The 23534-nt window shown below is 34.4% G+C and overlaps 1 protein-coding gene across 2 annotated transcripts in view; it reads right to left on the reverse strand.

Annotated features, from left to right (window-relative positions):
• The window catches only part of LOC143377189 (E3 ubiquitin-protein ligase AMFR), a 49643-nt gene that overhangs the window by 6645 nt on the left and 19464 nt on the right, over nucleotides 1–23534 (reverse strand). For both annotated transcript variants that reach the window (XM_076828224.1, XM_076828225.1), the window contains exons 3-4: nucleotides 5923–6180; nucleotides 797–952 (exon numbers count right to left, since the gene is read on the reverse strand). In XM_076828224.1, the coding sequence (XP_076684339.1) occupies nucleotides 797–952; nucleotides 5923–6180 (414 nt within the window). The remainder of the gene's footprint in view (nucleotides 1–796; nucleotides 953–5922; nucleotides 6181–23534) is intronic.

The following is a 23534-nucleotide window of genomic DNA, read 5'->3' on the forward strand; positions in this document are numbered from 1 at the left end:
AAAAAATTAAAAAATTAAAATCGACTTAAAAAAATAAAAATGCACTAAAAAGTAAAAAATAATTTTTCCCTTTATTTAATCTACGACTCTTAATTTTTGTAAGTCGGCGCCTCATCATTTGGACTGTGTAAATCTGGCGCCGACTGAAAAAAAATGAGAGTCGTAGATTAAATTAGGGAACAAATTATTTTTTATTTTTTAGTGCATTTTTATATTTTTAAGACGGTTTTAATTTTTTTTAAATTTGTTTATTAATGCTTGCTTTCGCCAAAATTGGTGATTGCGTGGTCGGTTTTAGAGGAATTTTTTTCGCCACCTATTTCGGCGAAAGCAAGCATTAAAGAAAAAATGAAAAAAAATTGTATTCTCAAAACACGTATTAATAAAAAGAAGAAACTTCAATTTAGTAAATACGTTCTTTCTGTGACAAAAAAAGTTCCAAACAACGGTAATTTTTTGGGGCATCGCAGTGGCAAAATTCCTTAAATAACAAAAGATCTTTACGTGGATAAATAATTGTTTTCAGAGTGAAATAAATTTAGCAGGTGATCTTTTTTATGCACAATGGAAGTGTTTGATTAATCTATGATACACGAAATGAAACATTATCTGCTTTTGAGACAATTCACAATTGTATTGTAGTGCAATTTTAAATATTGTACCAATGCAAAAATTTGTTACCAAATTTAGGGTATTCTGTAAATTTAAGACACTATTTCTGTATTCACAAAATAAGGAGAAGAAGCGTAAAGCAGAACTGGATTTTCAACTGTTTAATAAATAAAATTCAAGTTACCTCCGCCGCAGTGAAGACGAACGTGTTGAAAGAGATGAAGAAGAAGGCTGCGGCTGTGCACAGCAGCAGCATGAAGGAGGATAGAGCCAAAATTGCAGCAAGAAGTCCGAAAAGTCTCGCGTGACTCCAACCTGGTGTTGTTGGCGAGAATGATAACTGTGAAATGAAAATAAAGTTAGTGTTAACAAATAGAAACAATTAATCACTATTATTAACAATATACGAGATTCTTTTAAAATATACCACCTGCATAAAATTAAGATCACATATTCGAATGACTTCACATTTCACTAATCCCTTCAAATATGATATTGATAAAAAAAAATTAAAAAATCGAGTTACTTTGGCATTTTCTTTTTTTAAAATTACCATAGTTCGCACATTAATTTTTCGCTGAGGGAAATTTTTTTACCCTTCACGTAGAAATGCACATTTTTTTAAACTATTTATTAGGATACTTGCATACCATTGTGTATTAATTAACCATACGCAGGGAATTTTAAAAATCTCGAACAATTAATATTTACAGTTTATAGAAGAGAATTTTGCGCTGCAAAAGGAAGGGTTTAATTCAAACATTCATTTGCATTACCTCTTTTTCATTCCTCTACGAATTCATACACAATAATGCCTCCATGCTAGTTACCCGCCAAACCCCGATACTAGTTCATCGCTATCCCCTCCACTGCTGGGGCCTTGCCAAAGCAAGTTACCCTTTACTCACAGATCCCCAAGCTATTCCTCGGAGTCGTGAAACTCGTGGGACACTCTAAACTTGCAAAATCCCTACGTGTAAGCTTTAAAAAGTCCTTAGCTGATAAAATAGAGAATCGAACATCTCCAGGACGATTTTAGCGCACCTATGTTTATCAATGCTTTCGTGACCATTTTTGCGAATTGATTCTCTAATTACACCTGTCTAGTTATACCTGTTACTCAATTTTCAAGCGCCGTATATGATAATTTCTTGTTTTTTTTCAGTCGCAGAAGTGTTACACACGTGAGATAAGCCAAGGAACATTGAAAGTTGCGTAGCTGGTGCAGGAATAACCTGGTTACCTCTATTCCATTATACTAACGGGATTCACATGAATTCATTGCATAACGGAGCCACGAGAGTCTTTGTTTTTATACTAAGGTCTTCGTCATCCGATGAAGGCTAGTTAGGAGCAACGTATCGCTTCTTTCGCGTTCCTTCGCTCTCTTCCTCTGGGGGAATTCCACGTTGAGGATCGAAAAGAAGCTTCTTCTCTGAGACCTTTCTTTGAATACGCCATACTTTTAACGGAATTATTCTGCTCGTTTACTAGAAGCACGTGTTTCGAAGAATCTTTCAAAAAAAATTTACACTAAAATTGCAACAAACTACTGTACTGTTTTAAATAATTTCTCTGGCTTAAATGGTGTGAAAGGAAAAAAGGTGGAATTCTTGGAAACTGCCTGAGTGTAGTTCGAATTTCTCGAAAAATGGCAAGCTTTTGAAAGGAAAATTTACAAATATCAGTTTTTGAGACTTTTGTCGAAAAGTATTGAGAAACGAAAAAAATCTGTGCGTTGTGGGATAGAGAATGTTATTGTGAATATACCAATCAGAAGTTTAAATTGATTGGATTAAGTAATTTTGGAATAATTCCGGAGACAAATTTAAAACAAATGTTTGAGAAAAATTTATTAATTGAGCGCTCGATCGCGGTAAATAAAAATGCTATAATTGAGCTGTTGATCAGAATTTTGCCTTGACATTCTTAGGCCAGTATTCTTAGAATTTTAAACTTCAAGAAAATCCAAAAAAAAATCGATTTTTTTGAATGCACATAAGCGTGGAAAAGTTCTAGTTTCTGTATGGAAAAATACGAGTGAATATTAATTTCACTGTCCGTTCGTAGATAGCACACAAGCGGCAATTTGCTTATCACCAGGCAATGATAAACTTAATTTTCAAAGGCCCGTAACTTTACTATATGATGTTATATGTATATAGTGTTCCTTCTCGAAAATGCTTTCTCGAGGAATTTTATAATTTCTGATTTCTTATTTCTCGAGAAATGCTATAATTTCTCGAGAAACTTAAGTCTAGGAGAAATATTATAAATATCATTTATTTTTGTAAATGAATGTATTATTAGTTAATCGCGAACGTGTAAGCATATCTACAGTTTATAATACATCTTATTAATAATATTAAAACCTATATGAATTCCAATAGAAAATCACAGTACAGGAGATTGGATATTATTAACTGCTGAAGGTGCTCTTAAATTCTTATTTAAAAATTTAGAAAAATTGTGTACTGAATTAAGTACCTAATGAGTTTCTTGTGGATATTAAAGAAGGAATATAGAAAAGAGGAGATAAGACTATTGTATCCCGTATAAAATTTTTGCATGATCCAGAATTTCTTCCAAAAGGGTCAAAAGACGCATTTTTTCATTTAACAGCCAATATAGATATATATATATAAAACGTCGAAATATGAAAGTAACAGATTTTGCCAGAAAAAAAATAGATTCGTTGACGCTACATTAGACGCATTGTACTATTTAAAAATAAATTTTAAAACCAAAAAGTAATGTTTCGCTTTGTAAAAATTTTGTATTAAATAAATAAATTTACCAATTATATTTAATATCTATTTTTTCATTTACACAAGTTTTGTATAAATTAGACAGGAATAATCATTTAGTTAAAGTTTTCTTGTGTTTTTGATAAATATTATCAACATTATTCCAAAAATATAATTTTTCCAATATTTTTTTCAATTTCTCGAGAATTCTCAAGAAATATGATCTCATTTCTGATTTCTCGAGAAACAAAAAATATAGAGAAATCAGGAACACTACATGTGTAGCAAAGTGGTACTAAAAAATGTACTAAAATTTTTACAGTCTTTTATACCTCCCTGAATTTGACACAGTTACTGTTTCGTGTTATATTCGTGTGTAATTAATGTTACCTTTGATTATTTAACTTTCTATTATTTATATACTGGTGTCCTTAGAGGAGTTTCAATCAGGATATAAACTTTTTAATTTGTTTGCTCATAAGATAGTAATTCAATTCTTTCAGGATCTCTTTTTGAGAATTTTATAACTTTGACAAATGTTGCATAAAGTTAGTAATTTTTAAGAATATTAAATTTCAATATACCTCAGGTAACATTGAATTAAAGAGGACCATTCGGTCTAAAAGTCGATTTTTTTTATTTAATTTTTTCGAATGTTTAACCTTTTAGGAATGCGTGTTTAAAAGGATTTGTTGAAACTCGTAAAATTCCCGAAGTTATAAGCATTTGAGTAGCGGCAAATGCATGGGCAACAACCGGCCACTCGGCGTCCACGTAAAACTTTAAACGCGCTTTTCTCGAAACAGTGCTCTCAAAACGGTGGGACATGTATTTCCAAAAGTTATTATCCGATTCGACTGAAACTTTTTTTATTTTACAGAATATGCTTCTAGCTAGAAGGGACACCAGAACAAAATACAAAAAATTGAAAATTTATAATTTTCAAAGGCGTTGAAGGGATGAAAAATATAGGGAAAAGTGATTTCAAACTTCAAGTGTCGTTATTTTCTAAAAAAAATGTAATTTTTGTAATTTTTCCTGGTTTCCCCCCCTAGCCAGAAGTATATTCTTCAAAATAAAAAAAAGTTTCAGTCGAATCGGATAATAACTTTTGGAGATACAGGTCCCACCGATTTGTATGAATTTTTTGACGCCTTGAGTTTAACGACTCCCCAAGGCTGTCTATAATGATTAATTATAAAATAAAAAATATATTTCTATAATTTAAGACATCCTTAATACAACGCAAAAAGTCCCATTAAATTATATATAGTAGTTTTCCTTTAATTAATTCCTAAAGATCACTTATTTTTCCCCCAATGTAATAGAATATGCTACTGCAGCACACGCATTACTGGAAATATTTATTGTATTTTACATAGTAAGCACAATTTTTATAGGTATATGATTAATAAAATAATTCGTACCCAACTTATTTTGGCCACGCTAGTGAGCTATTTTTGTAATAATATTTACTCAGTACTAATATTAAAATAAATATAAGTGATAACGTGTTTATTCGAGTGATGTAATAAATATTTCCAGTACTTTATCTTGCAAAGGGAGTGCCCGAGGCTCGCGTCACCGGTTTGGCTCACATTTAACACATAATTAGTGCATGCCATATATAACAATTTGTGTTCTCAATAGTTTATGAGAAAATCAATTTCACAGTTTCGTCTTTCAGTCTCGTCCAGGTTTTGTATATAAATCTGCATGTATTAACGTGATGGACTTAAACAAATAGTCTTAAAAACATATAAATATGCCTGGGATTACAATGTGAGCTATAATCGAGCTATTACTTTAACTCACAGCTGGTGTTCATCTGTGAGTGCATTTATCGAGGGTCTGGAAAAGGTAAAATTATAAACCTCATTTCCTCGCAAATTATTCACTAGTGTGCCCCAAGCATTTAATATATTATTATACACGTTGTGCACTAGCTATATGCAAAATTTGAGCCAAATCGATAACCAGTGGCGTACTCAGGATTTAATCTTGGGGGAGCCGAGTTGAGCAGTGTTAAGAAAAATTTATTTACTGCAAATTCAATAAAATTCATTAGGTGATTATAAAAATTGATTCAAAGAGTAAAATCCAGTTTTCTTTTCTTTTCACAAAGCCCCTTCTTTGAGAGTGCGCCACTGTCGATAGCCCAAACCTAATACTTTTAAAAGTACATCTGCACTTAAATAATCAACTATAAATTTATATCACACATAAATTTTCAAAATTAGTACGTACACAACGATTTGTACAAATTATTCCAAAATTATTGGCCAAGGTGAAGTAGGTACGCAATAGGTAAGCCGCCTGATATTTAAATAGCGCGCGCTGGGAGCCGAACCCCCAAACTTGTACCTCTTGTACCCCGAAAGAAGAACATCAGGCTTGAAAACTGTAAATAGCTTTTCAATTACTTTTGCCACGAGGAATTTACATGCTTTTCGTTTTGACCCATAATTTTGGAACTCCCTGTACACGAGAATACCTGAATTGAAAGTGGAGCAAATTATACAGACACCGACGTAAAAATAGAAAAATGGACAATGTTACTTACATATTCGAATCGATCTTTGCAGAGCTGGCTCAAGAGACTTAGGAAGCCAAGTGCGGTAAACCAAGCCCACCAAAGAACCACTTCGTCCATGTATTGCACGTTCAATACGCCAAACACGAAGATGAATTTGTAGAACACGAAGTTCCAGAACTTGTCCTTCAGGTGTTGCCTTTCAGAGGCTCGCAGCTCTCCAAACACGAGTTTCTGGATCGTTTTGCCCAGAAGAATCAGCACGCAGTACGCCATGTTGATCAGAGTCTGCGAACAAACGTAAAATGCGATTGCCATTATCATTTAATTCCCAGTTAATGTTCACCCTAAATTACCATAATTAATATTCACCCTATTACCTAATACACCCTAATTAATATTCACTTCTGAATTATTTCTTAGCTTTTTCGGTTGTATTTTTTTAAAAATTGTTGTTTATAATATTAGTCCACACGTTGTTGCGTTACGTTAAAGATTTGTAGTGGCAAAGGGTTAGGGAACAGGTCAGCTGTTAGGCGCTTTTTAAATCACGAAAGTGATTAAGTACGACTGGAAAATAAATTAGTCTTGACCAACGATTATTTTCTACCAAAACCTCGTGCTACAGATTACTACTATCTTTTGCTTTAACAAACAAAATATTATGTTTAATATTTGCTGAATTTTATTATAAATATTTTAGGAAGCAATTGCTGCTCATTTTGCTAATTTTTATTATAAATAGTTTAGGAATATTTGCTGCTCGTTTTGCTGATTTTTATTATAAATAATTTAGGAATATTTGCCACTTGTTTTGCTGAATTTTATTATAAATATTTTAGGAATATTTCCTTCTTTGGTCTAATAATATCCGCATTTATTTATAATAGACCTTCGACATAGAAGCTTCAAAAATCAAGTTCCTTACATACTTGCAATAATTTGCAAGAAGGAAAAATTAAATGGGCGTTTACATTCTACAATTAGATGACTATCCGAACAGAAAAGAGACTCATTAATTCCCTTGGGATTGCAAGGCCCATGTAACCGTCGTGGTATGTACAGGGTGTTAAAAAAGTGGTGGTCACCACTTTCAGGGGTGAATCTACACCTCCGGAGCGGTGGAAATTTATAAAAAAATTGCTGCAAAATGGTTTATAACATTGAAAATTAATGTTAATTTTTTTTTGCACGAAACTATTTTTCACGTTTTGAGAAACCTTTAAATTTTTTTTTCCTTTCTGCGAGCAGAATGTGTCGATGTAAAAAAAAATAACCTTAATTTTCAATGTCATAAACAATTTAGCAGTAAGTTATTTTTACAAATCTCCACCGATGCAGAGGCGTGGATTCACCTGAAAGCAGTGACCATCACTTTTGTAACACCCTGTACATGTGTATATTTGCATATGGGCCACTCGGCGCCAACTCGATAACTTTTGCACCTCGACGACAGGGATTTTGATGATATCGAAATATATTATACTCCATACGAAATTAGGGGTAGTTTAAGTCATCGTTTTTGCAGTTTCGAAATCGTTTTAAAAATACAAGACAAAGAAGACTGTAGCTAACGTACGTGACAAAGGAGACTATAGTCAAGTTTTCGAAAGTGACATTTGCGTCTCGGTTTTTAGGTCGCCCGACGCCGCGATCGCGTGTGCCTCGCGTTTTCAGAAATTTTTAGAACAACCACGCAACGAGATTTAGGTCGCAACGCGATTTAACAATCGCGGACGTTATTTCCCACCTACGCGTCGCAGCCTCGAACGCGTGGTTCCATCAACTTCTCAGCGCTCTGTGCATCTAGCACGATCTGCGTTGCGTTGCCATCGGGCGTAAGAAAAGAAAACGAAGATCTACATTAGGCGTACTGTATCATTTACATAGTACACTTAATTACGATGAAAAGTATTTTCTTCCCTAATTATTGGCTGAAACCGAAATGGACAACCTGTAAAATTTGTTCTACTCATCACAGACCACGTCCCCATTCGTTCGCGGAATTTCTTCAATTTAATTCCCGCGGTGCTGAAATTCAAACGTGCAGCATCTCACGTGCGGAAATCTTCTAGTCGCATTTGTTGACTATGTTCGTCGAACGCCTATGGGCGTTCCCCGCACGATTATAGGGCGTGGCAAAACGCGTAGTACAACAGGCCCCAGGGGCCTGGGCCCCGCTAGGGCCCCACCTCCAAAAAAAATTATGATTAGGTGTAGGTATCCTAACACTACTTTTTTCGTACTACACTTGGCCCGTTTGTAGTAAACTACCTCATCGCTTTCCCGAAAAATTGGGCCCCTCAGAACGTTTGTCACCTGGGCCCTTTTTGCTTAAATCCGCCACTGGCGCAGAGTAATTCTCTGTGCAGAAATAAATCGGAGATGTACGAGTCGTCATGGTTTCGAGAGAGTTGGCTTTGAAAATTCGTCGGGCATGCGCGCGACTGATCAAAAGTCAGCGGAATTTATCAGCAAATATAGTACAACTGCGAGGTAAATTCAGACACGTCGGAATTGTAGAATAATTAATTTCTGATGTACAGCGATTTTTTATACTCTACTCGCTGTTTGGCATTGATAGAGGCATAACTAAAAAAAATGTCACTTTTGATTTTTTTTTACGCAAATAAACTCTGTTGGGAAATACTGTGAGAGCGCCATCTACTAAAGTAGGCTCTGTAATCGGGTCAATCGCGTTGCAGGACTGATGTTACACAAGTATTGAAATATTGCAATAATGTTTTTGTCGTTAAATAGCCTGTTAAATTTTACAAAATCGATCATCAAACAGTCGAAATTCCCAGTACTGCCAATAACAAGTGACAACTAGCCCGATTAGACTGCTTTAATTTTCGCCACCAGATGGCGCAGCGGAAATAAGGAAATGCCAATAGGTACGTAGGTCTATTTATCCCATGTAAAACGGGCCGTTTCTAACTTCGTTAGTTTCACACCAGAGAGCAGACGTGTCGTTATCAAGATGGCCAGTTTTTGTCACAAATTGACTCAATTTTCAGCTGTTCCCTGCAGCTGTAAGTGGCAAAGTATTCGTTCAGTGGAATAGTGGCGCAAATATTCATTTCTTGTTGTATGTATTGATTGTCCCAAACAATATTGTAATTTATGGGATTTTCTATTATTTTTTTTTACAATAAAATACTTTGTTACAAATAAATTGTGTTTTATTTCAACATGGGTTACAACTTGAAAAGTTAAAATTACAGTTTCTCGAACAATGGCACAGCTCAAAAGAGGGTGTAGCGTTGATTCAAGACCGGGTCAAGGAGGAGGAGAGGGGGAGGGGGGGTCCGTTCTAAGTCTTCCATTTATGTAACAAAATAATTCATTGAAATTTTATGTGCCGCTTCCCTTTTGAAATAATTAGAAATCGCACTAAAGGTTTATTTTAAAATATCTTTTCAATGTGAATTTTGTTTCTAAATCATTATTTTTCGTTAGGATTAAATGTTATTAACTTTCGTTTAGAATAAATTTCAATTTTTTAAGATTTACGTATTTCATTGTATGTTTATCACAAAAATTCTTTACCTCCCCACCCCCGGATTTTCGGCCAATGGGGCCCACGAGGGATCGGGCCCCAAAAATCTTAATGCGGCCCTGGGTTTATAAAGACTTGATATTCGGTTGAATTTCTTCGTGAATATGCTAACCGTGATGAAAAAGTAGAGCCGATTTAAAGAAATTATATGTTCAGTATTCAAGTATTAATCAAATGCAATTTTTAAGCTGCCTACCTGTGAAATTACGAGCACTACTGGAAGACCCTATTTATCTTAATAAGTGAAAAACCATCGTCACTATTTGCAGTCGCAAAATACTACTTAGCCTTTCGTTGCACGCGTGCATTTCTTTATCAGTTACCTTGAACGTACGTATTGCAAATCGTGTTCCTCTTTGGCAAGGGAAGCAGGAAGTAAGGGGCGATGAATAGTGTCTGTTAAGTCAGGTACCAACAATGTTGACGTCTGCCAAACGTCAGGAAAAAGCAGCTAATTTTAGTACGAGCTAACGATTACGACTTGCCTGTCCCTTAATGCAATTTCCGGAGGTGCAAGTGTCCACTGTTTTCTATAGCGAACGTTTCATAAATGAAATATCCGTGGACACATAAGGTGGATATTAGGGTGGAGCGGAAAATTTAAATTTGAATGTTCAGTTGGCCTGGGTACGGGATAGTGGTCTTTTGATTAACCAAACACAACTGTAAATTTTTTTTTGGAAAAATATTCATGTCTGCAGGTTCCTTTTGTTCCAAAAAATGATTATATAATCATACTATATAGGCAAAAATTTAAATTTAAATTTTCAGGTTTCCTGGGTGGGGGATAGTTGTCTTTTGATTAACCAAACACAACTGTAAATTTTTTTGGAAAAATATTCATGTCTGCAGGTTCATTTTTCTCTTAAAAATGATTATATGTTTATATAATCATTTAAAATTAAAAATTATGATCATATAATCATTTTTAGGAGCAAAAGGAACCTGCAGACATGAATATTTTTCCAAATTTTTTTTTACAGTTGTGTTTGTGTCTACCTGGTCCTCGTTTGTCGATAACATTATTTTTATTTTTCAATTAAGCTTGCCATAATATTTTTATTACCATAAAGTTATAGTGAAAAAGAAGCTTAAATTCAAATTTTGCATGTCTGTATTTCTATTTTGTACAGCTTTGTCCATTTCCATTAACATCTCCTTTTAAATGTAAAATATATTTCGGCTGAGTTATTTGTTCTCAAAAGAACCGTAAAAATATATAAACAAGTATAAATAGAGATACACGGATGCTTTTACTTCTTTTTAAGCCGAGATTTATGTACAGTCACTCACAAAAGTATCTGCCTACCCTACATGTAACATATTCTGCATATTAAAATATCAACTTCGAAGTAAGAATTCGCAATTGCGATTCAGCTTAATATAAATAATTGAAAATTTAAACAGAGTTTATTTAAAAAAGTATTATCACCAGCGGAACTATGTATTTAGCAAAGAGCGTGCAAAAAATATTCGCCCAAATTCGACATTCAATTTATACAAACTTAATTTAAGTAAGTTAATATTCTTCTAATATTTCTGTGATTTTATTATAAGCTCCAATCTATTGTTCATAAATTCAACTAATTTTCTGTGAAATTCGGCCTTACCTTATTCCATTCTTTTAGCAAAATTCATTTCAGCATTTTTTTGGCAGATAGCACTAACTAAATAAAAATATATTAATCAAGGTTTACACCACTGGAAATTATAACGAGCAGTTCTGAATTTAAGATTACTTAAATGAGTAAAATATGTTATGCGTATAGGGTGGTCGGATACTTTTGTGAGTAACTGTACATCCATTTCTACACGTTGCGATATTTTTAAAATCAAGCAACACGTAGTACCTACGTCTTGGAAAATGCGTTCAATGTATTCGATCCAATGTACTTTTCTACATGTATACATGGTACTGTATATCTGACCACAGATTAAAGTGAGACACTCTGTGTACACGTACGAAGGCCACGTATACCAGTTCCGCCTCGGTTTATTGATTACATTTATGTACACCCAAACAATAACGTTGCTGTTTTTTTTTTCTTTCAATTTTCAACATGTGCGCTGGAAACTCGATTATCCGGAATAAATGATGAGCAGGCTGCGTTCGACTGCATTTTAACACGAAAATCGTGGCACTTGTTTTAACAAAAAATTATTATTTTTCATCTGATATGTATGCTGTAATTTTCAACCCCTTTGGGAAGTGAATTTGAATATTCGTAAATAGATAAAAAATTGTTTGTTAGAAATATTATATTCCACCTTGTGCTCTTCGTGTCAATTATATTTCTAATTGATTTACCTAATGTTTTACAAGACAATTATTATTTCGTATTTTGGAGGGGGTGTATTACAGCTTGTCGAATATTTTTGAATGGAAAAATAACTGGATTACCACCTGCTGGTAGTCACCAATTTATTAACCCTTCGTCTATTTACTAACCCCTATTTTTGAGTTACCATTTTCCTTTTTCTAGAAACGTAAATTTTGATAGGATGTAATTTGCAGTTGAAAGAATAGTTGTGGCAAAAAAAAATTTATTTTTTTAAACTTCATCAAATTTTTAAATTATTGTAATATTAAGGTCTGAAAATTTACGGAGATACTGGCAAAGGAAAAAGAATTGCCTGGGATGCGACACACCCCGTGCGATCACAAAGGATTAAGGAAGCAAAGAGGTTTCTGTCGTCACACTTTCAACTTTTCCCATAAATTTCGTTTCATAGAATTTAGGTAACATGCCCAGAGGAAAACCAAGGAGACCAGAGTTGAAATCTTGCGCGGTGTATAGGGATGCAGAGCAACAGTGAGGCGTCCAGTGCGCAGACAAAAGATGGAAAAGTGGGAGGTGTTGGGCCCCTCCATTTTACAGCGAAAATTCTGTGGAAATAGCGATAACTAAATAAATAGATTCGAAATTGGCAGGTCACAATATCGAGGCGTTACTATTCGATACATAATAATCAGACACCTTCTATGGACTCTTTAGTGACTGTGGATTTAAGGGGAGGTTCTGGTCTAAATGTCGATTTTTCTTTTATTTCATTTTTCGAATGTTCAACCTTTTAGGAAAACGGGTTTGAAAGGATTTGTTGAAATTCGTAAAATTCCCGAAGTTATAGGCATTTGAGTCGCGGCAAATACATGGGTCACAACCGGCTACTCGGCGCTCACGTAAAACTTTAAGGGGAGGTTCTGGTCTAAATGTCGATTTTTTTTATATCATTTTTCGAATGTTCAATCTTTTAGGAATACGGGTTTAAAAGGATTTGTTGAAATTCGTAAAATTCCCCAAGTTGTAGGCATTTGAGTCGCGGCAAATACATGGGTCACAACCGGCTACTCGGCGCTCACGTAAAACTTCAAATGCGTTTTTCTCGAAACAGTGCTCTCAAAACGGTGGGACCTGTATCTTCAAAAGTTATTATCCGATTCGACTGAAACTTGATTTATTTTGAAGATTATTCTTTTGGCTAGGGGGGGGGGGGACTAAAAAAAATTACAAAAAGTTGAAAATTTATAATTTTTAAAGGCGTTGAAAGGACGAAAAATACAGGGAAAAGTGATTTCAAACGTGAAGTGTCGTTATTTTCTAAAAAAAATGTAATTTTTGTAATTTTTTTTAGTTCCCCCCCCCCCTAGAAAAAAGAATAATCTTCAAAATAAAAAAGGTTTCAGTCGAATCGGATAATAACTTTTAGAGATACAGGTCCCACCGATTTGGATCAATTTTTTGACGCCTTAACTTTAACGACTCCCCAGGGCTGTTTGCACTGATTAATTATAAAACAAAAAATATATTTCTATAGTTCAAGACATCCTTAATATAACGCAAAAAGTCCCATTAAATTATATATAGTAGTTTTCCTTTAATTAATTCCTAAATATCACCTATTTTTTGGGGCTCTAGACCAGAACCTCCCCTTAAGGGGGGACTCTAGTGTAACTGCCCGTTTTTCAACGCCATCTTCGGGAATTTATTTAACAAAAACTATAAGTGTACACTATCTGGCGTTTTGCCTGCATATTAAGGTATGTTCGAAGTAATACTCAGAATTTTTTTGAACTTTTTTATCGCACATATAGTCTGTGACACAAGCTCCTTAAAAAAATTCTTTTCCGACAGGCGTTGGTGTGGAAACTGTTCTAGTCATCCAAAATGGAAAAACCAAGGTTCATTTTCTTTATTATATCTGTCGCTATGGTTGGAACCTCGGACGAGTTGCTATCTTGTATAAAATTAAGTCTACAGAACGAAAACAGCTAAATTTATCAGCCAAAATCGAACATGTTTTTCAAAATGCTGTCATTCTGCAAATTTTTATTATTAAGCGGCCTCCGTGGTTCCAACCATAACGACAAACATAATACAGAAAACAAACCTTAGTTTTTCCATTTTGGATGACTAGAATAGTTCCCACACCAACGCCCGTGGGAAAAGAATTTTTTTCGAAGAATTTTGCGTTACCGACTATATCTATGTTTATGTGCGATAAAAAAGTTCAAAAAAATTCTGAGTATTACCTCGAACATACCATAATATGCCAGCAAAACGCCAGATAGTATAAGCTTATAGTTTTTGTTAAATAAATTCGCGAAGAAAAACGTTGCAGTTACGCTAGAGTGCCCAATTAAAAATTACATTAAAATCAACAGTTTGATTAAAATTTATTAACTTGGAATAAAATTTTGTAACCAGTGACTTATTTCGTCGAAGCTACGATGGCGTGGGAGATTGATATGATTGAGGCTCAGGGATAAAATTCTTTTGGTTGAATTTTCTTTCGACTGGTTCCAATTATATATGTCATTGAATATAATTGTTCGAATAATCACAGTTCGGTTGGAAAGATGTTCACATAATCAGGCTTCCACTGTAACATTATGCTGATGCGTCCTTCATTACTTGTTCCATCTGCTCGCGTGTCTTGTTCATTTATTTACACTTACTTATTTGCATTGAAAAAAAAAAGAGTAGACATGATTTTGCTCCTTCCTCGACAAAATGCCTCGTCTGGCGCCGAGTCATTCCGTGAAACACGATTTTGAAACATGCGTTTTTGCTATCGAACCATTCGTGTGCTTTGCAATGACGATGCTAAATGAAAATACCGCAATGAAATTTTTTTTCGATCACGTTCTTCGGCTCGTAAATTTAAAACGGTCACTGAAGTAGCAAAACGCGATAGAAATAGTTAATGGCGAATTTTGGAATCGGATTTAACTGATACCTAATTGATAAATGAAATTCGTAATTAACGAAATTGTAGTGTTCGCCAAACACCATTAAAACCATAAAAGAAAGGAGACAAGATCGTGGGTACACCAGAAATAAATACTAACTAAAAAATGTCGGTGTTTGCTTTACGTTGAAAAATGTTAAATAAACTAAATTTATTAGAAATTTATTCAAATTCGAAGCAATTTTTTACTGGACAATTCGTGTTAATATATTATCCAAATATTGTTAACGTAACAATTATTTCTAGTGAATTTAATTAGCAGATGTAATTAATTAATTAATTTAAATTAAATTTTAAAATTATATTTTTTTCTATGATTGAAGAAAAATTTTAAATTCAGTTTCTGGAAAACTGTGCATACTGATTTGCTGTGATTTACCTACAAAAGAAGCTGCTCGCAAAAAAAGAACCGTTTGCTAGAAAATGAAGATTCCAATACTAATGAAAGAGATTTCTTATTTTTGGCGTAACTTCAAAACTACTGAACCGATTTTGACAATTCTTCCTCCACGACCTAAGTTGATCGCAGCCAAACTAAATGCAACAAGTTTCGCGAAAATCGGTCCAGTAGTTACGGAGAAATTCGCGGACAAACATAATACATTCTAACACACATTCTAACACACAGTGAACCCCTAAGGTAAATTTATCTTGAAGTGTTAAGAAAATGTTTAACAAGTCGCCGTGAAAAAGACTGCTCAGTGAAATTACGTGGTAATTGAAAATCGAGACTTTCTGATCGTTCGAGAGATTGATCCAACATTTACATGTACATAGACGCGGAGCATTGATTGTAACAGGAGAAAGGAGAAAGTGCAGCAAGTCACGGAACAGTCGATAGGAATTGCACCTGGCGAGGCATGGAGTGGCCACGTGTCCTCCTCGGTGCAATGGAAACGTACAATGTCGCTATATGTAGCCACGTGAGCGATGTGGTTAACTAATGTCAAAAGGGGCATTTTTAGTTCTGCCAAAGAATGTTTATAAGTTTAACCCTTAACTGGTATCCTGGGGTCGCTCGTCACCCCAAGCACCCAAAGTTCGATGTACAATTTTCGGTTGTCGAAGTTGGTAAACTGAATTTTTAATTAATTTTAAAATAATAGTTTAACTTTCTACGCTTCTATTATTTTCTACATTACCTAAGATGAAAATATTCATAGTGGTTGCTCTAGTGTCGACTTTACACATTTCTGTGTCCTTTTTTATTTGGGGTCTGCCACGACCCCAAGATAACAGTTACGTTTGCCAAAAACAGTATACCAGTTAAGGGTTAAGACGCAGGTCCGAAATGATTTCAACCTGGCGGATACTGGGTCTCCTTGGGCCCAGCCTATACATATAGGTTGATTCTAGAAATTGGAGCAAGTTTGATACACAAAAAATTGACAGAGGAAAACGTTGAGTGTCACAACGAGAACTATCTTAATTATTATGATGTCAATTTTTGGGGGCTGTAATGGTGGATGTGCGACATGCAATTTTTTTTAAACGGAATCACTGTTTTCCTTTATATAAGTCGGCTCTTATTATTAACCGACTTCAAAAAGAAAGAGGTGCTCAGTTCGATGTGTATGTACTATGTGTGTTAGAATGTATTATGTTTGTCCGCGAATTTCTCCGTAACTACTGGACCGATTTTCGCGAAACTTGTTGCATTTAGTTTGGCTGCGATCAACTTAGGTCGTGGAGAAAGAATTGTCAAAATCGGTTCAGTAGTTTTGAAGTTACACCAAAAATAAGAAATCTCTTTCATTAGTATTGGAATCTTCATTTTCTAGCAAACGGTTCTTTTTTTTTGCGAGCAGCTTCTTTTGTAGGCCTGTCCATATTTTTGAAAATAAATTTAGTTATACTATTTAAATAATTAAAAAAAAAGAAAAAATAAATTTGAAAAATTAAGACCGGGTTTAAAAAAATAAAAATGCACTGAAGAATAAGTTTTTCCTTATTTAATCTATGATCTGGCGCTTCATCATTTGCACTGTGCAAATCTGGCGCCGACATACTAGATTAAATAAGGAAAAAACTTACTTTTCACTTCTCAGTGCATTTTTATTTTTTTTTAAGTCGATTTTAATTTTTTTAAAAAAAATTTATTTTGAATATAAAAGTAGAAAAATACGATTATTGAGTACGAAATGTTTCATTATTCTTCATTATGACAGTCGAACTTCTGCTTAATCAACATTTTTTACTTTCTCGTAGGAAACAGCTATAATAACTTGTCCCAGTTTTTTTTTAAATCACCCTGTATATCAAACTACTTATGTTATATAGTATTATTAGTATCCATTCTTTAAGTAAAAATAAAAAAAGGAATTTCATACCATAACAGGATCAAAATATAGTATAAAAGTTTATTCTTTGAAGTGCATAAAGGCAATTATTTTATGGGTCACAATGGACCCCGAAAAAAATTTGAAGCCACATGTAGATCAATCTCGCGATTTAATACATCACTTATCACAAGGTGAACACATCATTTTGGAGAACCCATTCTCCATTTTTGGAGAATAAAATCTAAAAGCAACAAAATAGACACTTTGAAAAAAAAACAGTGACTTTTATTGGTATTTCTGAAACTGCTTTGTGCGACAAAAAAACCTGAACATATTATACAGTTAAATCTGGTACGACCCTAAAAGAGTTGTTCACACGCAACCCAAAATTTGAGTTGGTCAATTAATTAGCTTTTGCGATATCATGGTTCAAATATCACTTTGAGAAAAACGCTCACATTTTCGTCAATTATTCTTTAAATTCTGACGTAACGTTTGAAAGGTACATTTTTGAAAGCACAATCTTTAAAGGAACGCTGAAGAAACTAATTTTGATAACTGAAGCCGATCGGTGATAACATGTACAGGAAAAAGTTATTCAAAATCATGCTCCCAGCAAAATATTTCAAAAATGAAAACCTAAAGTACACAATTTCTTTGATATTTTAATTTTTACCTAACTTATGCGTAAATAAAAAAACATTAAAAAAATTAATTTTTAATTTAATTTTCTTACTAATTTAATTTTTTTAATATTTTTTTTATTAATTTAATTTTTTTAATATTTTTTTTATTAATTTAACTTTTTTAATATTTTTTTTATTAATTTAATTTTTTTAATGTTTTTTAAGCAGTCGGGTTTCTAAATTTTTTAAATTTTTATTTAATTTTTTTTTAATGTTTTTTTATTTTTTTATATCCTATAACATTCGGAACGTCAAGACAATTCTAAAGACACCTCATTTGCCCAAATCGGTGTATCCGTACAGACTCTAGAGCGTAACATGGACATACATACATAGCCTGATAAACACAATACCCTCCTTTGCGTGCCGCAGTCGGGTAATAAATTTCCACTTTTACGCGCGACAAAAATTTGTTTGCTTCAAAGTGTAGCTATATTGTTATTTTTCAACCAGTCGAAAAAATTGAACGTCGTTCGGTAGACAACTTAATCTCATTTAATATTCTATTGTTAAAATTTTGTTCCAGGAACCTGTTCATGAGAAACAATTTCAAGGAAACTTTGAAAAGAAATGTATATATGGTTCAAAGACGCCTCTATCTTTATGAAAAATTTGAATCCCAAAAAGTGTTTTTATCACTTAGAAATAAATTCCGAAAGCTGCGGTATTTCTTGACCTGGCGAAGGTGGTCTAACCCTGTAAAAGATGAAACTACCACCTCAACAGTGTTGCAGTTACATCTGATCTACCTGTCTCATTGAACCCACGAAATAATTACAAACGACAGCGTTGCTATTACACGCTGCAAAAGGGTTAAATTTTTATTCATAAAGATACCTGTCAGGAAGCAAAAGTGTCCTAATAAGGAGAGGATAATACTGCATTAGGCAGGCTTTACATTCGTGCAAAACGGAAACAGTAGACTCGTCCATTACAGTGATTTCGTAATAAAATAACCGTGTCTCGCATTCGGGTTATTATCCTCGGAGAAACTGCCGCTGAACTCCGCAGGAGCACAGCGACTGAGCATGAGGAATTGTTCTCGACTCTAATCCCCGCAGTTTGCATTTCCATGCTGCTCAATTATTCATCCTCTTCCCCTTACGCTAATGGAGACACGGGCATTTCTTAGCGCGTGTCATTACAACAGTGATGAAACGGAATCATTACCGACTGTTATTACGGCAGATTGATCTTTGAGGGGTTATACAGGGTGTCTTAGAGAAGCTACTTCTCCTGCCGCTGTACTAATAAAGAGTAAGGGTCTAGCCGGTTAAGTACAGGGAAAACGGCTCCAGCACCAATTTCGAAAAAAATATATGTAGTAGAGCTAAAAATTATCTGCTACGTGCATTTTGAATCATTTAAATATCTTAAGTAGTTGTTGAGAAAAAAAATGGTAAAGTTTAGGGTTGTTATCCTCGTATCATCCTAACGAGAGGGGATAGAGATCTGAAATTTCACTCACAAGGGGAGGACATCATGTGGTAGACACCGATTTTGATGAGCCTTGGCACGATGGATCTATGTCGAAAATAAGGAAATAGGTGTCCGAGCGTTTCTGCCAATTTTATTGGCCTTAATAATAGAGATATTTACATGGAAATTATTAAAATTTCATAGTGGCCGTGGGGTTTTAGTGGGTAAAAATCCCACAAGTACCCTGGCGTCCGTGGGAGATTCCCTTCTGGAGGCGTCGGGGTGCCTTTTGAAGATTTCTCCAAGTTAAAAAATAATTATAAAAAAAATAATTTATAAAATAAAATTTATTATTTATAATTTCATTATTATTATATTATTATATTATTATATTATTATATTATTATATTATTATATTATTATATTATTATATTATTATATTATTATATTATTATATTATTATATTATTATATTATTATATTATTATATTATTATATTATTATATTATTATATTATTATATTATTATATTATTATATTATTATATTATTATATTATTATATTATTATATTATTATATTACTATATTATTATATTACTATATTATTATATTACTATATTATTATATTACTATATTACTATATTACTATATTACTATATTACTATATTACTATATTACTATATTACTATATTACTATATTATTTATTTAGTTATTTATTTATTTATTTATTTTATTTTATTTTTTTTTTTTAACGTGGATACATCTTCTCTAAAGGAACCCCGACTCCTTCAGAAGGAAATCTCCCGCGGGCGCCAGGGTAGTGTGGGATTTTTACCCACTAAAACCCCACCGCCACTAGGAAATTTTTAATAATATCCATGTAAATATCTCTATTATTAAGGCCAATAAAATTGGCAGAAACGTTCGGACACCTATTTCCTTATTTCCGACATAGATCCAGCGTGCCAAAGCTCATCAAAATCGGTGCCTACCACAAGGTGTCCTCCCGTTGTCAGTGTTTTTTTTTGGCCCTCAGTGCCGGGGCCGTTTTCCCTATGCTTACCCGGCTCGACCCTTAATTGTAGCTAAAATTTGTTCATTTGATAACTTGACTGAGTGTTAAAAAAGGTATCGACAGGCATTAATACACTTTTCTGTGCAATGTGGTTGTTACGAGCTGAGGAACACTATTCAACTGACGACGGAGGAATCGCACAGATTTTTTTATATAGATCGAAAGTATCAGACAAAGGTTAGAAAAATCTAAATTAGAGATGCTACCAATAGCTGGTCTGAGCTTGAGAGATCAACCAAGGCAGAGGAGAGGATTGAAGAGGAGTGAGGGAAAGAGAATGACAAAACCGTGTGTTCAAAATTAATTATCTTTATTATATAAAAATACACTGCAATAAATGAATGACAATAAATTAGGAATAGATAATAGTTTTAAGAAATTAATGGTAATAAATGCGAATACTAATGAAATGATAACAGTGGGTAATTATGCTAATTATTAACCATTACATTTATGATGATTCTGTCGATAAGAAGGTTGAAAGAAATTATTCAAACAATAATAACTTTCAGAATGAGTGCAACGAGCGAACACCATTGCTTTTCATATCTTCACCAGCGATACAGTGTCCATCAGTCATCGCAGTGACATGTTTAGACTGGCTGGCTGGTCAAGGTATACAAGAAACCAGTGTTCGCTTGTTGTAATCGTTATGAAAATTATTATTGCTTTACTTACTTGTTTAAACCTTCTAATCAAACAAATTATTATAAATGTAATGGTTAATTAGCATAATTAAGCACTACTATGAGTTCATTAGCATTATCATTCATTTAAAACAGTGTATTTTTATATAATAAAGATAATTAATTTTGAACAGACGGTTTTGTCATTCTCTTTCTCTCAATTTTCTTATTTCCTCTCTTTCGCTTTTGTTGATCTCCCAAGGCCAGACCAGCTTTTGGTAGCATGTTTAATTTATATTTTTCTGACCTTTGTGACATACCTATAATTTCGATCTATATAAAAAAATCGTTTTGAAAAAGCGGTAAGAAGTAGGTAACACCTGCGTGTTTGAATTTAGTATCAAGCTTATAAACTGTTTTTAAATCACCCATATAATTAACAATTTTTTTATAAAACGAAAGGCTTCTGTTATTCAACAAATACCTACAAAAAATTTCACTCACTGTCAAAAATTATATTTTAAAAAAAATAATCGTTTATAATTAAATATAGCGACGGGAAACTGTTCAAAAGGGAATGGAACCCGATGTTGCTAAGCCTCTGTCCAGTGACGGACTTAGAGGGGAGGGCGCCCCTCCCTCAAGGGAAAAATACTTATTTAAATTTGCAAAATACTTATTTTAACTTAGCAATATGAGGGGAAATATGATAAATTGATACTAAAAGAAAAAAACACTTTTTCATTGAGCTGGAAAATTTCGGAAAGTTCCCTGTTTTATTTCTCAAACCTCCTCCCCCTCAAGAAAATCTTGAATTCGCCCCTGCGCCCCCCTCCCGAAAATCCTAAATCCGTCCCCACCTCTGTCTTCTAAACGTATTGAACTAGACCCGGGGCCCTCGATTATGCATTTCTGACCCTTTTTATACTATGAAATTGCGGTAAGAAAATGCTGCGGACATGAGTGCCTTCAAATGAATATCAGTTTTTCGTGAAAAACCTCGGCTACACCACAGCACTGCAGGAAACGATGACCCCGCCGGGTCACGTGCATTCCGCACACTCGAAAGGGTCAAAATGTCAACAGACAGTCCCTGAACCATGGTTGCGGATAATAAAAGATCAAGAAAGACCAATGTCCTCGATAATCCATACCTGAACATTTTTATGTGGGTATCAATAAATTATACTTATTTTTAAACCATCATATTCCTATATGACCAGTAATGGGGCCATTTACTTTACACAGGGGGGTTACAGAAAGTGGGTCGAGCCTCCTTATAAAGTGAAAACAGAAAGAAATGTTACAGGAAAACTTTGTACGGTTTAACGAGGCCTATCTTTATGAGGATCTCATTTATCCCCAGGAATAACAGAGAATGCTCACGAGTCATTATTGCCATCATATTCTTCATAATATATTCTTCATCATACTCATTTAACTTATCAAAAGCCTTTTATTCTCTTTGGTTTGTAACGTGTAAGACACGTTACACGATGTAGCAAACATGATTTCAATGTGAAGGTTGAGTGTTTGGTTTCTCTTAAAGAAACAGGAAGAAGGAGATTAATGTAATTACGACAGAAGTAATTCAACAGTTTTGTGAAAAGAAAAACAACTGAATTTTATTCTTTAAATAAATTTTATAATCTCCTAATGAATAATATTGAATTTACAGTAAAAATATTTTTATTCGTTCAACTCGGCTCTCCCCAAATTTAAATCCTCAGTGCGCTACTGGATATTGGTGTATGGTAGGGATGCGCGGGTAATCGAATGTGTCGGGTACCCGAGCGGTCGGGTCGGGTCGGGTGAAGTCGGGCGCGCTCGGACGGGGGCCCGGGACAGGCGGGCCCACGGTAGTCCGACTGTGTCGGGTAGCTCGATTATTTCGGGTAATGCGGTGTTTGATAAGTTGATATACGTATTCAGCGTTTTTAAACATCCGAGTACTCGACAAGCATGTACAAAACTCTTTACCTATATGAAAGTTCAGAATACGATAATTTTCACGTGATAAAATAATGCTTCTAACTGATTTGTTCAAAATCCTCCTTAAGTAAAAATTCAACTTATGCACCTTATACAAAATTAATATACAGGCTGTATCAAATGAAGTTCATTTTGAATAAACCCGTTAGAAGCATTATTTTTTCACGTGAAAATTATCTTATTCTGAAGTTTCATATAGGTAAAGATTTTGTACATGCTTGTCGAGTACTCGGTTCTTTAAACAAGCTGAATACGCCTAAATGGAAGAGTTCTCTGTAGGTCCAATACTGTGGGCCAGGAGTGTCGAATTTCCCCACTCCGAGAGCCGCACGAGTCGGGCCCCTGCAGTGATGCCAGACCGGTAGGTTTTGTCCCACGGCCGCTACCACCACTCCACGACCAAGCGTACCCCCTCCTAGCGTCCGTGTCGCACCACACAAGCATACCCATCCCTCCATCCGTGTGCCGTACGCGCTCCCTGGCCACCGCTCTCCGGCGAGAATTCGTTTTCCCGACATCGAAGCGCTTGGCGCGCAAGCGAAAAATCAAGACTTCAAATCCCGGTGCGGATATTACTTTTTTTTTTTTTAATTATTCACTAATTTCTCTTTCTATATTCTCAGCAGACTAAAGGCTTAAAAATTATTAATTTACTAAGCATTTTCGAAGCTTGATTTGCTGCTAAGTTCCCCCGCCGGTTCCCCCACTTATTTATCTCCAGGCGTTGCACGAGACTCGGCAGGGAGGGAGT

The sequence above is a fragment of the Andrena cerasifolii genome, chromosome 15 (genome assembly GCF_050908995.1).
Source record: "Andrena cerasifolii isolate SP2316 chromosome 15, iyAndCera1_principal, whole genome shotgun sequence".
In the NCBI taxonomy this organism is placed as follows: domain Eukaryota; kingdom Metazoa; phylum Arthropoda; class Insecta; order Hymenoptera; family Andrenidae; genus Andrena; species Andrena cerasifolii.